At 33.4% G+C, this 14085-nt stretch overlaps 2 protein-coding genes across 2 annotated transcripts; one reads left to right on the top strand and one right to left on the bottom strand.

Annotated features, from left to right (window-relative positions):
- Positions 1-938: 938 nt before the first annotated feature.
- LOC109791114 (SPX domain-containing membrane protein At4g22990) lies at positions 939-8725 on the top strand. The gene is given in 13 exon segments (XM_020350373.3): positions 939-1327; positions 2688-2863; positions 3073-3131; positions 3199-3319; positions 3514-3825; positions 3961-4074; positions 4220-4671; positions 5189-5490; positions 6349-6506; positions 7695-7885; positions 8094-8187; positions 8189-8228; positions 8439-8725. Coding segments are annotated over 11 exon segments (2076 nt in total). The 5' UTR covers positions 939-1327; positions 2688-2863; positions 3073-3078; the 3' UTR covers positions 8678-8725.
- Positions 8726-11538: 2813 nt separating this feature from the next.
- ABCG8 (ABC-2 type transporter family protein) lies at positions 11539-13660 on the bottom strand. Its single transcript, XM_020369255.3, has one exon. The coding sequence runs from the start codon at positions 13605-13607 to the stop codon at positions 11748-11750; it is 1860 nt and encodes a 619-aa protein (XP_020224844.1). The 5' UTR covers positions 13608-13660; the 3' UTR covers positions 11539-11747.
- Between the last annotated feature and the right edge of the window lie 425 nt (positions 13661-14085).

The following is a 14085-nucleotide window of genomic DNA, read 5'->3' as shown; positions in this document are numbered from 1 at the left end:
ATATAACCATCGTGATTTAATTATCGTTGCTTATTTTATTTATTAATGTCTTTTAATTATCATGATACGACGAGTCTTGGGCATTAGGTTTTTTTTGTAACATATATATGAGTTAAAATAAATATATGAAAAGAAGAAGAAAAAAACATATCAAAAAAGTTAAAAGATTGAAAAAAAATCTTTAAAATGTTGACATTGAAGAAAAATTATTAAATACACCTTTGATTATTCTAAAACTTATAAAATTACAATTAAAAATTATTAAATAAAGAGTAAGAACACAATTTTATAGTGTTCCACAAAATTTAGCCAATGTTAGAAAAAATATTAACTATTCTCATTTTGTATTATGATAAAATAATCTATGCACCGATAATATATATATATAAAAAAAATGATATCATCATCCGGTAAAAAAGTATACTTGTGACGATAAACCATGTAAAATAGTTTAACGATTCCAATACATAATTATTAAACTCATTATTATTTATTACATATATTGTTATATACGTAGATAATGAAGGAAACAAGATCCAGCAAAGAATAGCAAGTGGACAACGCATGGTGCATGTGATGTGTATAGGAGGGAGCATACTAATGTGGCAATTAATGTGATATCAAAGTTGTTGACATGCTGCCATTTTAGATGAAAAGCAATAATAGCACTATCATCAGGATATTCCAACCCAACAACCAAAATCTCCTTTTCTCAATCGCTTATAGCTGTGCCCATTCTACAAAATTTCATCTTAAAATTATTATGTTGAAACAATAGTATAACAATGTATAAAATGCCTATTTTTCTTATTTATATAATTAATATTTATACAAAAAAAAATTAATACTTGGAATATAAATTGTATTACAATTAAAAATTATAATAAATAAGTATTTTAAAATATACAAATATATTTTAAATTTATAATTGGTAATTTGAATTGTGATATAATATTTTAGTCATTTGCAATTTCTTTCAAAATGTATTGAAATTTAATTTAAAAATAAAGATAAAAAAGAAGTAGTTTGAGATGTTTGAAAGAATATTTTAATTAGTTGTTAAAGTAATAGATGTATGGCAGAAGTAAGAAAAGAAGAGATGAAATATGAAATTGGTTGAGGTCTGAGGTAGTCTATATATAGTAAATAGTAAAAGATGAATCTGATGGCAGCAGAACAGAAGGAGTAAAAACCGCTTCCGCTGTGTCTGTTAATTAACTCCCACTTTTACCTTTTCCTTTTTGCATTGCATTCATCTTTTTTCTTTCTTTAGTTTCGCTCATCAACAGATCCACCATCACTATGCTCTTCGCTTTAAGCTTTAAAGGTAAACTTATTATCTATTTATCTTCATATCGCCTTTTTGCTCATCAACACATTCATTTTGTTTACCCTTTTCTGGAGAATCATATTCAATATCCATTCTCCTCCATTTTTTTTTATTTCTTTTGTCCTTCCATTTTAGAATAGGGAATAATAATAATTCTTAAAAGACTGTCCCTGCTCTTCAATTATAAATTATTTTACATTTACTTTTTAAAATAATTTTTAAAACTAAATAATCTTACTATATGTACAAGAACCAATGATTAAATGCTTAGTTGGTAACACATGCTGTGTAAACGAGTGGTGGAAAAGGACTGAATTTGATTCTCTTATAAACATCCTTACAAAGGGACATGAAGCTTTAAGTGTCATTCACTTTTGCCTGAAAATTAGTTTTAGCTTAAAATATTTTTTTTTTTAAGTTTATAATTCTATTTATTTTACCCTTTTGTTTTTATGCTTATTTTTTTTATAAAAAAATTTAGTTCCTATAATTTAAGTAAATCTTTTTTAATTTTTATACTTATAGTTTTATAATTATTTTAATCTTTGTCATTAACTTTTGTTTTACCTTTTTTTTAATTTAAAAATCATTTTGTCCACATGTTACTCTCTCATTCTCCATTAAAAAAAATGTCTTTTTACATTAAACAATTAGTTGATTAACTAACTTTATCAAATACTTTCTATTTCAATCAATTAATTTATAAGTTTTAAAATTTCCAACTCTTAACTTATAACTTATTCAGCTTTCAACTGGCATATAATTATTTTTAACCAATTTATAAGTTAATTATTTTTACCAAATACACTCAGAATATAAGAAAAAGTTATATTATTAGTATATCTTAATGAAATCTTAATTTATAAATGTTATAATATTCCTTAACTTATAACATCATCTTTAACATACTGTTTTTTTTTATTACTATAAGATTGATAGAAATATGTTATCGAAATGCTTCCTCCACAGAAAATGCAATAGCTCGATTAAAACGTGTTTGCTGTAGACTGTAGTCCACAGTCCCAATATGGTAGCTGCTCAATCAATGTAATTACTTTACTCACTTTAAAAATGGGCCACCCACTATTGATGCATGCCTCACAGGCACGAGGGGGTGTATTGGGAAAAACCTAAGTCTCGGCAATCCTAGATCATTAAAAAGGGTCACCCACCATTTATTCACGTACCAAGCTCAATAGTGCTGGACGTGAGGGGGTGTATTGGAAAAAATCCAAGTCCCACTTCGACTAGAGATTAGGCAATTGAATAGTATATAAGTGGAAAGCAACCCTTACCTTACAAGCCGGTTTTGTAGGGTTGAGTTAGGCTTAATCCACTATTCTAACACTTTGTTCAGACTTTGATGCAGACGTTTGGTACGTGCATTGTTCGTGGCTTCATATTCATTCTTGAGAGAGCTTTACTTTGCTTGTATTATTATGGATGCTTCGCCATATTTGTACCGACAACAGACATGCTAAGCTAGGAAGAAAGCAACCGTGTTACATCATTGAGTAACGGAATATTGATTGGGTATGTAGAGTTATATGCTGATGGAAGCTGGATTAACGACATCGTGTATCTGATTAAACTATTTCATTGTGAACTGTGCTGCTTATATATATATGTGTGTAATACATTGTTACTGATGAAAGAAAGTTGCACTTGCACCCTTAAATGTTTACCTTATCTTTGTAAGTTGTTTTGATGTACCTTTGATGAATACAACCTTATAATTGCAGAGAGAGATGGTTTCCTTTGGGAAAAAGTTGAAAGAAAGACAAATTCAAGAATGGCAAGGGTATGTTTTTTGCTTGTGGTTTGGTTTCATTTTTGTGCATGCTCATGATTTTGACTTTTTGATTTAGATATTACATAAACTACAAACTAATGAAGAAACGAGTAAAGCAGTATGCTCAACAAATTGAACATGGAACACTAGATCGCCGGCATGTACTAAAGGATTTCTCAAGAATGCTGGATAATCAGGTCTGTTCTCATTGTTGACTGTATAATTATATTTATGATTCGAGTCAGTCACCAACTATTATGAAATTTGAGTCTTTTCATTACTTCTAACTACTCAATTTAGATTTTGGTTCTGGTTATATGGGTAAATATGCATGTGGCATTCATTAGTTGCATTTTATATTTGTTTCATTCACTTCCTTATTACAATTCAGATAGAGAAGATTGTCCTTTTCCTGTTAGAACAACAAGGGGTTTTGGCAAGTAGGATAGCACAGCTCGCGGAGAAGCATGAAGTTATTCAGCAGGAGCCTCACATAAGCAAAATATCTGAACTACGAGAAGCTTATAGAGCCGTGGGACAACAGTTATTAAAGCTTCTCTTCTTTGTAGAGGTCAATGCTGTTGGTTTGCGCAAGATATTGAAGAAGTTTGACAAACGCTTTGGCTATAAATTTACAGATTACTATGTTAAAACTCGTGCAAATCATCCTTACTCCCAGCTGCAACAAGTGTTCAAACATGTGGTAATATGTCTAGTTCAAACACAAATTTGCATTTAAACCTTTGCAGAATAAAATACATAATAAACAAACTACCCTAACTTAATTTTTATTTTCTTCCTACAAATGAGCATTGGCTAACAGATATGGAACTTGCAGGGATTTGGAGCTGTTGTGGGAGCTTTATCTCGCAACCTTCATGAACTTCAGGAGGATCAGGAGAGTCAAGGAAGCTTCTATTCAATTTATGATCAGCCTACTCTTCCCCTTCAGGTTTCTTTGACATTGATCTGTTTCATCCACTGAGGTTAATTGTCATGTTCTCACTTCTCAGGCAAGCTTTAGTAGCTAGCTGGCTAAGAAGCAGCATAAGTTTGGTGAATTTCCATCTTAGTTACTTGGTCTTATTTATGTGCAGGATCCTGTTATTGATTCAATAAGAGCAGCTGTTGATAGGTTAACTAACTCAACCAACTTCCTTAACTTTTTGGGGAAGCATGCACTCATTATGCAAGAGGAGCTGCCTGTACCTGCTGATGAGCATGTTGATCAAAGATACCATTTTATGTCTCTTTCCCTGAACTTGGCAAACACATTTTTGTATATGGTAAATACATATATTATAGTCCCTACAGCAGATGACTACTCTATCAGCCTTGGGGCTGCACCAACGGTTTGTGGTATTGTGATCGGGGCAATGGCAGTTGCGCAGGTGTTTTCTTCAGTGTATTTTAGTGCGTGGTCAAATATATCTTACTTCAGACCTCTTGTATTCAGTAGCATAGTTCTTTTCCTCGGCAATGCAATGTATGCCATGGCATACGATATTAATTCTATATGGATTCTCTTAATTGGTCGTCTTTTATGTGGGTAAGTAGTCTGCTATTTTTTTTTTGCTTTCATTACTTGATGACCATAAGTTTTGAAATTGCATCATCATTTTACTTTCGCTAAGTATTATTAAATTCTCTGTTTTGCATCTAGTGTTATAACCAACAACAATTGTCCATAATCCAGAATAAGGCTCAAGGGATAGATTCATTTTGATTCTTTGAGGTTAAATAGGTAACTTTGTATACCGTGATTCTCATGCTACTTTCAAATTTTGTTCTTGGGTTGACTTATATAATTATTGCATACCATCACGAATTACCGGGGATTTTATCTTTTCTTAATATTAGAATTGAGAAATGCTAGCAATTTTTTTTAGTAGCTGAAAGTTATTAAAAATTACATATTTTGACTGATCTCACCTCTCTTGGTTTGATGGTGGGACCTACTAAAATTTATAATTTCTAATAAATTTTAGTCAATGAGGAAGTGTCAAGATTAGTACCAGTGATGTTAAAACCTTGTTCTACTTTCAAACATCTGATTATAATTGCAGATTTGGTTCTGCCAGAGCTGTTAACCGGCGTTATATTAGTGATTGTGTGCCTTTAAAAATCCGCATGCAAGCATCAGCAGGTTTTGTTAGTGCCAGTGCTCTTGGAATGGCCTGTGGTCCTGCATTAGCCGGCTTACTACAGACCCATTTTAAGATTTATAACATTACATTTAATCAAGATACCTTACCAGGGTGGGTTATGGCTATTGCTTGGCTGATATATCTAGTGTGGTTGTGGATCACTTTCAAGGAACCTTCTCATGATATTGAAGAGAATAATACACCACACCCATCCCATGCTGGTACGAAACTAATACTGCATCACCTCTTTGCTAATGATATCTATTTTTTCCGTCGTGTCCCTGTAAGATTGTTTATCTCCTCTAATTTCACTGATGAGACCTAATATTTCTGACATTCACCGGATTTTTTGCCCTTGAAATTATAGCGTTCAGTATTCTAAATATATTCATTAATGACATTGGTCCATCGTCTATACATTTGACCATTGTCAAAATAAATCTAAAAAAATAAGTATCAGATTCTTCCTCATCAAATGAAATAGAGATTGATGATGCATATAATGAGTTATTTAGCCAGAATTTCAGTTTCAAATCTGCTTTGCTTTCTGTTTCATACTTTAACAATCATGTTTTTTGTCAGTATATAGCCTCTATGGCTCAGGAGCTTTGAAAAGTTTGTTGTTCAACTGCACTCCTACTTAATATGATACCCTGCTAAGTATTTTGTGGACCTTCAAACCACTACAAAATGAGCAGGCCAAATAAGGATGCAAGAAAAATAGACAAAAAAAAAAAAAAAAAAAAAACTGAAGAAGGACTAAGGCAATAATATCTACTTCTATCTGGAAAGCTATATCTAGTGATTCGGTAAATCTGCTGCCAAAATGTAATATTTGAAATCATGGAGACACATAAGTAACACTTCTGGCATTAAGTGAGCCTTTTCTAAGTCAGAGAGTTTGTCTATCTGTCACTTGAAAATTGACAGAAAAAATGTAGGGCCACATTATCCTTACATTATGTCATAATTATATGGGTTATCTATATATGTCAGGTCAGGTCCGTCAAGAGTTTGTTCATTCTGTTAAACTTGAACACAATAAATAGAAATGACGTACTTTATGCTCGTACTAGCAGATAACAGTGCACTTGAGAAAGGCATAAAACAGTCATTGCTTAAGAGCTCGGAAAACAAGGAGGATGAAGATGCTGATAGTGAAGAAGCTCCAGAGGATTCTCGTCAGCCAGCCAATTCAATTGGATCAGCATATAGACTCCTTACACCTTCTGTAAAGGTTTGAAAGCAAACTCTAAATGTCACAGTATCAACCCATAAAAAACTTGGATCTCCTTTAACCATTAGTTTATTAGAAGAATACATTTTAAGTCGCTGTTGAACGGAACACTAATTTTTTCGTGTGACACACCGTATGCTCCTAAATGACAGAAAGGTTAATTATGGAAAGTTATAAATGAGAAATTAAAGGAGTTGAAATGCAATTTGCTTTTAACCCTGTCCTCTTTGAAGTTTGCTAAACACTTTTACTTTGTATAACATTTTAAGTTAGACAGTAGATGATAGTGAACATCATGTGACTGACTAGATTTCCTTGAGGACTTAATTGGTTTCTACTTTTACAGAGGTCTCAAAAGCATTTTTTTGTTTTTTAATTTGGGCATCTGATTTATGTGAATTATTAATTAATAATGAAGTAGCGCCAAACTTAATCAAAATACTAATTTAGGACTTTAGGCAACCTTGGTAGCATAAATAAAATCAAGATGGAAGATGATGTCTATGTAACATCTTACTAACTCCTAAGCTAGAGATTCAAAGAGGATTGTTTGAGGTTAATAAGTTTGCTTGCCACAATAGTTATCTTAATACATTTGAATAGTATTTTATCTGTCTCCTAGACAGTTAAGAAGCATCTTGAGATAGTCCAGCAGTTCAAATTTGACCATAACAAGCTAAAATGCCTTTAGTTGATTACAAGTTTCTCTCAATTTAAAAATACAGATACATGGAAATTAAACATATATTTATTTATTTTACCTGAATACATTTTTTAACATGTTAAGATGTGCCCTACCTGCAGTAGACTGAATTAATAGTATTAATAATTATCATTCCATTTACGATTAGGTAGAACCGTGGGAATGATTTATGTCGGATAAAACTAAGGGATTTGAAAATAGATGTAGAATTTTATTTCCCAATAAGTGCAGACCTGACTCTACGATAAAATTACTGCTAAATTTGCAAGATGGGCCTTTTCTACTGTCAAATATGGTTATTTACACATCGCACGTCTCTTGATATAATGAATTGCCTCATTCAGCTTATTGTTATTTTAGATAATTTAGAATTTCTATTGTGAAATCTTTGATGCACTGTTTGTTTGATATCACATTTACAAAGTTCCAATTGAAGACTAGATGAGAAGGCTGTTCATCTGACCAAATTTATGTAACATTTTCAGGTTCAGTTATTGATATATTTCATGCTCAAATATGCAATGGAGATTTTACTATCAGAATCTAGTGTCATCACAACATACTACTTCAATTGGACAACAAGCACGGTTTCCGTTTTTCTTGCTTGCCTTGGTTTGACAGTTCTCCCTGTAAACATTATTGTTGGAACTTATATAAGCAATATGTTTGAGGACAGGTAACGAGTGGAAAAAACTATACTTCATTACATAATCATTCATAAAGCTAATTTATGTTCTGGAGTTTTCAGAAAGATGCATGATACATTTTGAATTTAATGCTTGGTAAGAAATTAAATAATAAAGATCCAAGGGCTTAATGTTTGTAATTGTTGATATTATCCACACATGAAGCTAAGAGATCACGTTTGTATTGATTGTTTGTAGGCAAATTCTGTTGGCATCAGAAATTATGGTTTTCGTAGGCATAGTTTTCAGCTTCAATGTAATTTTTCCATACTCTGAACCACAATACATCTTCTTCGGGTCTCCTTATGTTTGTTTCTGCTGAAGTACTTGAAGGTAAGATCTTGTTCTCTCTGATTTTGCTATTTTTGACGGTGGAGGTGCACTGGAATCATGGTGCTATGTCTCACTAAGTAAATATGATGTCAAATTGAGAAGTGTCTTTAGATATCATTATAGCAAATTAGACAATATTGTCCTTTTATTAAAGAACAAGAAGCATTTGATTTTGATGATATTTGAGAAGGATTGATGCATATATTACAGGTGTGAACTTGTCTCTTCTTTCACGAGTTATGTCATCAAGGCTTTCTCGTGGAACCTACAATGGAGGGCTCTTGTCTACAGAGGCTGGGACACTTGCACGAGTGATTGCAGATGCCACCATTACACTTGCTGGCTACGGGGGTGTCAATAGGCTCCTCAATGTCACTTTGCTTCCTTCCTTCTTCATTTGCGTTATTTCCATACTTGCAACTTGTTATACTTACAATTCTCTATATTGATTATTGGTTTTCTCTATGTTTTAAATTAAAGAAAAACTTCCTCACTCACTTCTTTTTCTACATTCAATTTTTTATCTATCAATCCTAAACCTTAATCATATAGGTTGTCCAAATATAAATTCTCACGTACTATTTTGACTGATGATTATCCTAATATTCTAATCTAGTTTAATTATTTTGGTCATGAAATATCTTTAATGTAAAAATTAGATTGAAAGATGAATTTAAAAGTGTATAAAAAGGTGGATAATGAATTAAGTCATTCATAATTTGATTTATTAATAACTAAATTCATAAACTAATCAAATTTTAAAAAACCAGAGCTGAATAAACAAAATTGTTTAAAAGCACTAATTTACTAAGAAATCTTCCGTAGCAATCAAACACTGAAAAACATAATATAAACATTCAATCTAAAAAAGACTCGAGAGAGTTTGTTCATGTTGACTTATTTATATATATCTTGTCTGGTTTTTTCTTCATCAGTCTTTTTAAATTGGATCACCTTTTATATCGGTCCAAATTGGATTAGGTTATCCCTCTTTTAGTTTGTTTGGATGAAGAGAGAAAATAAAAATAATAAAGTAACATATATTATTTGATTTAATAAAAATAGAAAAGTGAGAAAGAATAATAAGTTAATAATATTTAATAAGGTTTGGCAATGTATTTACCTTTTTAAGAGTAGAGCAGATGTTTATTATTATATTATTAATTAAAAATACGATTACATAAAAAAAGAAAGAAAAAAAATAATATATATTTTCAACATGCACATATACATATCACCAAGCAACATGGACATTTATGTCATTAACACATCACAAACAACATAGCACAACATAAAACACTCATTCGGCTATCACCCATCTCACACCTTTAACACACACACACACACACACACACACACACATATATATATATATATATATATATAAACTATGAAAGTATAGCTCTATGTCTTAATTCAATTAATTTGTAATCTAACAAATAGACAATTTAAGTTTAATATGTTCTACTCCAACATATGTTCATTGAATATGAACACAAGTTATTTACAACTATGCACATTTATCCACAACAATATACAATGATAATAAATAAATAAGTAAAGTAAAGAGTTATAGGCTAGCTATCACACTCTTTGAAGTGTCTTCAACATAGCGAGGAGATTAGTTATTATTATCGGCGGTGAATACTCCATGGATGAACAAAAAAAAAAAGCAAAGAGTCGTAGAGAGCTTGTAAACTGCACTTTCGTCTTGTTTTCTTTTGATCCAATAAATTGCAGAAAATGCATTGATTATAATGTTTTCACTCTTTTCTTCGATTTCCTGTTCAAAACAAAGCTTGTTCAATGGAAATCGTCTGTGAAATCACACTCTTTTGCACCCTTTTTTATTAATTATAATTTATTAAAAATTATAAAATTTTAAGAGTTTCACATCATATTTAATAAATATTTTTTTTTATAAATTTTTATTTTCAATAAACTTTAAGATATACTACCGGTTTATCATTGTACTAGATCTTAACTATTTATTATATAATATATATATATATATATATATATTATAAATAGAAATTAAAAAAAATGGTGAGATTATAACATTTTATCATCTCATGGTTTTGCTCCCACCGTATAGAATCCTTTCTTGTGTTGTTAGCATTTCTGTGATTCGGTAAAGAGCGTCATGGGATTAGATAATACATTATTATGTTATATTTTGACTATGTTAATTTATATTATTAATGTATACTAATGTGATTTTTGAACATATATAATGCTGAATTTTTATGCTTAGAAGTTTAATTACATTGGACCACTTAATTTGTCATTAGATTGATTCCTAATCTCATTACGTAACCTTTTGAACACTCTAATTAACCTAGTTATATAACTGTGCACCCATAAACAAATTATTAATTGGACGAGGAGAAATTTAAAAAATCACATATACCATTGGTGCAGGTTCTCTATTATTGCCTCACGCGGTATAATGCATGTGAGACCCGAAGAAATATATGCTATAAAAAATATTGTATGCAAGTAATGCAACCTCCAACCCAACACTGAACAAGTTCACGGGATAGCACGAATAAATAACCCGTGAACAAAACACTATTATAGCTCACAGTCACAGCAGACAAAAGAATAGCAGCTTAGCCAAACGACAAAACCTCTTTCATGATGATCAAGACAGGTTGGACTCTTTCCTCTCTTGGCATAAGAGAGACCCGTGACTTCAACCAAGTTAAACAAATCGAACAATTGAATAAGCCAAGAGATATCTATGTGGTTTTCCTGTTACATTACATATATATTCACTCTTCCAAGTTTATGGACCCCGCCTTATAATTCAGCCACTAATATACAGAATTATTGATCTTCCATACTCACATCTCATTTTCTCAATCAAACTCCTTTGCATGTGAGAAAATCAGACCACACGTACATACGTACAATAAGAATGAGTGGTCGCTAGCTAGTACGTATTACAAATATATTTAATTTAACCTATCTATCACTTTTTTTTTTTGCAATTTTCTTTAATTTATTTCCACGAGAATTGAAAAAAAAAAATCTATTTCAACGAATTAATACAAAAATGCTTTTCAGTCAGTTATTCTGAAAAGAAATTATTTCGTGATTAATTTTAAAAAAAATTTGATGTACATTAATGCATGTCCATCATTGTGGCTAAAGTATGAAACATCGCTTTCTTAACTCTAGTTATAAGTTATTACGTACTTGTTTTCCTGTATCTAAAGAAAATGAAATATCACACACTACTATATATCAAATCTTCTAAATTACGTTTCAAGGAAAGGAACAACTATATCTAAATGAAGATGCGATAATAGCACTAGTTCAAAGCAGAACGAAAAGTCCACTTCATATCTATTAAACAAACTTTCTCTGTGGCTGTATTTCAGATTATATACTTCATAGAAATCAAATAAAACAAAAGCAGTTGGATCATACAACAGGAAGATAAAAATTTATAAAAAAAAGAAAATGAAATAAAACACAACAGCACTTAAAATTTTCTGCGTTTGATCACCCTTTCTAAGTTTTGGACCTCGAAACCCTCCTAATCAAAACCAAGAGGCAAAGGACACGATACATCACGAAGAATCCGATCAAGAAATACACGTTGGTCCACCTCTGACTCTCTCTGAGCCCTTTCTTCTGCAACACATCACCACCGGTAACCATGCACAGTTGATTCTCTTGGTACCATATTAAACAGCGTGTGGCCAAGCACGAGTACTCGTTGATGAGAAGAGCATCCAGAGCGTATTTATACATAGAGAAAAAGTGCATGAAGAGCCAGTACTTGGGCAAGCTATCCTTGGAGATAAAGTAGCCCGAGAAGAGAAAAAACGCAGCAAGAAGCACCGTCAAGAGCGAAGTCCCAGCAATGTAGTTTGGTGCAAGAGAGCTCAAGAAGAGAACGAACGAGTTTGCAGTGAGAACAATGACCCAAATAACCAAAACAAAGTAAACAAAAGAAAGCCACGAAGCACAAAGACCAACAAGGAAGTAAACGGGGATAGAGTATATAACAGCAACGACGAACAAGTAGGGCAAGAAAACAAGTGTGTTTGCAATGAGGTAAGACGAAAGCCTGTAAACCCCACTGGAAGTTTCTCTGAGCAAGATTGGCCTCTCGTTGATGAAGATGGGAAGCGTTTCAGTGGTGGAAGATAAGAGAAAGGTGAGAGTGAAGGCAAAGAGACCAAACCTTTTCTCAATCCCTTCTTTACCAAACCCTATGTTGATATAAATAGTTCCCAACACAAGCCCCACGAGAAGGGCTTCCAAAGTGTTGGTCAAAAGAAGTTGCCTCGTTCGGTAAATAATCTTCCAAAACCTAATGTAAAGAGTGAAAATCTCATGCACCCTAGAACTCTTAAACCTGATCTCTACTCGACCGTCACAAACACTAGAATTACTGGAAGTTGAGCTTTGAGGGGATTCAGGAAGGCTGGGTGGAGTGATGACAGGTTGAACTTTTTTGACATCATTCAACTGGCTCAATATCTCCATGGCGTATTCCAAGGCGTTGAGTTGGTGAGGGACGGTGAAGCCATAGGAGTGCAGAAAGGCCTGTAAGGAAGCAACGGATCCGTGGTGAACGACGCTTCCTTTGGAAAGCAACAAGATGTTGTCAATGCATGAGAGGATCTTGAAGCTAGGTTGGTGAATAGAGAGGATAATGGTTCTGTTGCGAGAGACGGAAGTTTGTTTGAGGATTTGCATGACTTTGAAGGCTGAAGTGCTGTCGAGGCCAGAGGTGGGCTCGTCGAGGAGGAGGACGGCGGGGTCATGGAGGAGGCTGAGGCCGATGGAGACGCGGCGGCGTTCGCCTCCCGAGAGGGCGTGGGCGAGGCGGGTGTTGGCGAGGTGGGAGAGGCTGAGCTGGGAGAGGAGGGAGGAGACGAGGGAGGAGAGGTTTAGGGTTTTGGGGTGGAGGAGGGTGGCGGCGAAGAGGAAGGTTTCGCGGACGGTGAGGAGAGGGAGGGAGTGGTCGTGCTGGGGGACGTAGGCGGAGAGTTTGCGGAAGGTGGAGGGGAGGAGGGGGGCGGCGTTGAGGGAGAGAGTGCCGTGGGAGGGGAGGGTGCGGGCGGCGAGGATGTCGAGGAGGGTGGACTTGCCGGCGCCGCTGGGGCCCACCACGGCCAGGATTTGGCCCGGAAGGGCTGTTAGGGAGATGTCTTTGAGGATGTAGGTTGGAGGGGTGGTGGTGCAGTGTTTGAAGAAGGACTTGGTGTAGGATATGGCGGTGGCTGTTAGTTTGTAGGATTTTGGAGGTGTTGGTGACTCATCTTCCATTGTGGGAGAGGTTTGAGTTGGAGTGAGATGGGTTCCATGTGTTTGAGTACAACCATGGTGGATGTGATGATAAAGAGTGGGGCAAGACATTTTGCTTTGCCCTTTGCTGCTTGCTTGGATTCTACTATCTTTATTTGTTATATGATTTGTGTTACCAAATTTCACACCTTTTAATTAATCCTACACACTCCAACTATAAATTATTATGTACTTCAAGATTAACCTTTTAATCAATGCTTTCAATTCATCACTACGTCACATTTATTTTAAGCTTTTTTAATTTATGAAATAAAATATTAGGACTATTTTATTATGTATTATATACGGATTAGTTAAGAATTATATAATACAATATCATCTAATAGTTTCTTCCGAATAAAACCTACAGGATAAAATAAAACTAATTCAATATTAAAATATTAAGTTAAGCTTGCAATTAGAAAAGAGAAAAAGAAAATGAATGTCCAAAGAATGTTTCTGTCTATTGATAAGTGTCTAAATATATTTTCTAAAATGATTTTTTTGACACTCATAAATTTAAATAGTTGAGAGATATAAGAAGTAAAGA

The sequence above is a fragment of the Cajanus cajan genome, chromosome 7 (assembly GCF_000230855.2).
Source record: "Cajanus cajan strain Asha chromosome 7, NIPB_CcT2T_4, whole genome shotgun sequence".
In the NCBI taxonomy this organism is placed as follows: domain Eukaryota; kingdom Viridiplantae; phylum Streptophyta; class Magnoliopsida; order Fabales; family Fabaceae; genus Cajanus; species Cajanus cajan.
The sequence above is the reverse complement of the archived record's forward strand: the minus strand, read 5'-3'. Positions and strand labels throughout refer to the sequence as shown.

What these genes read in the sequence shown, in the direction of transcription:
- ABCG8 (XM_020369255.3), bottom strand. Translation starts at nt 13,607, where the DNA reads ATGTCTTGCCCCACTCTTTATCATCACATCCACCATGGTTGTACTCAA.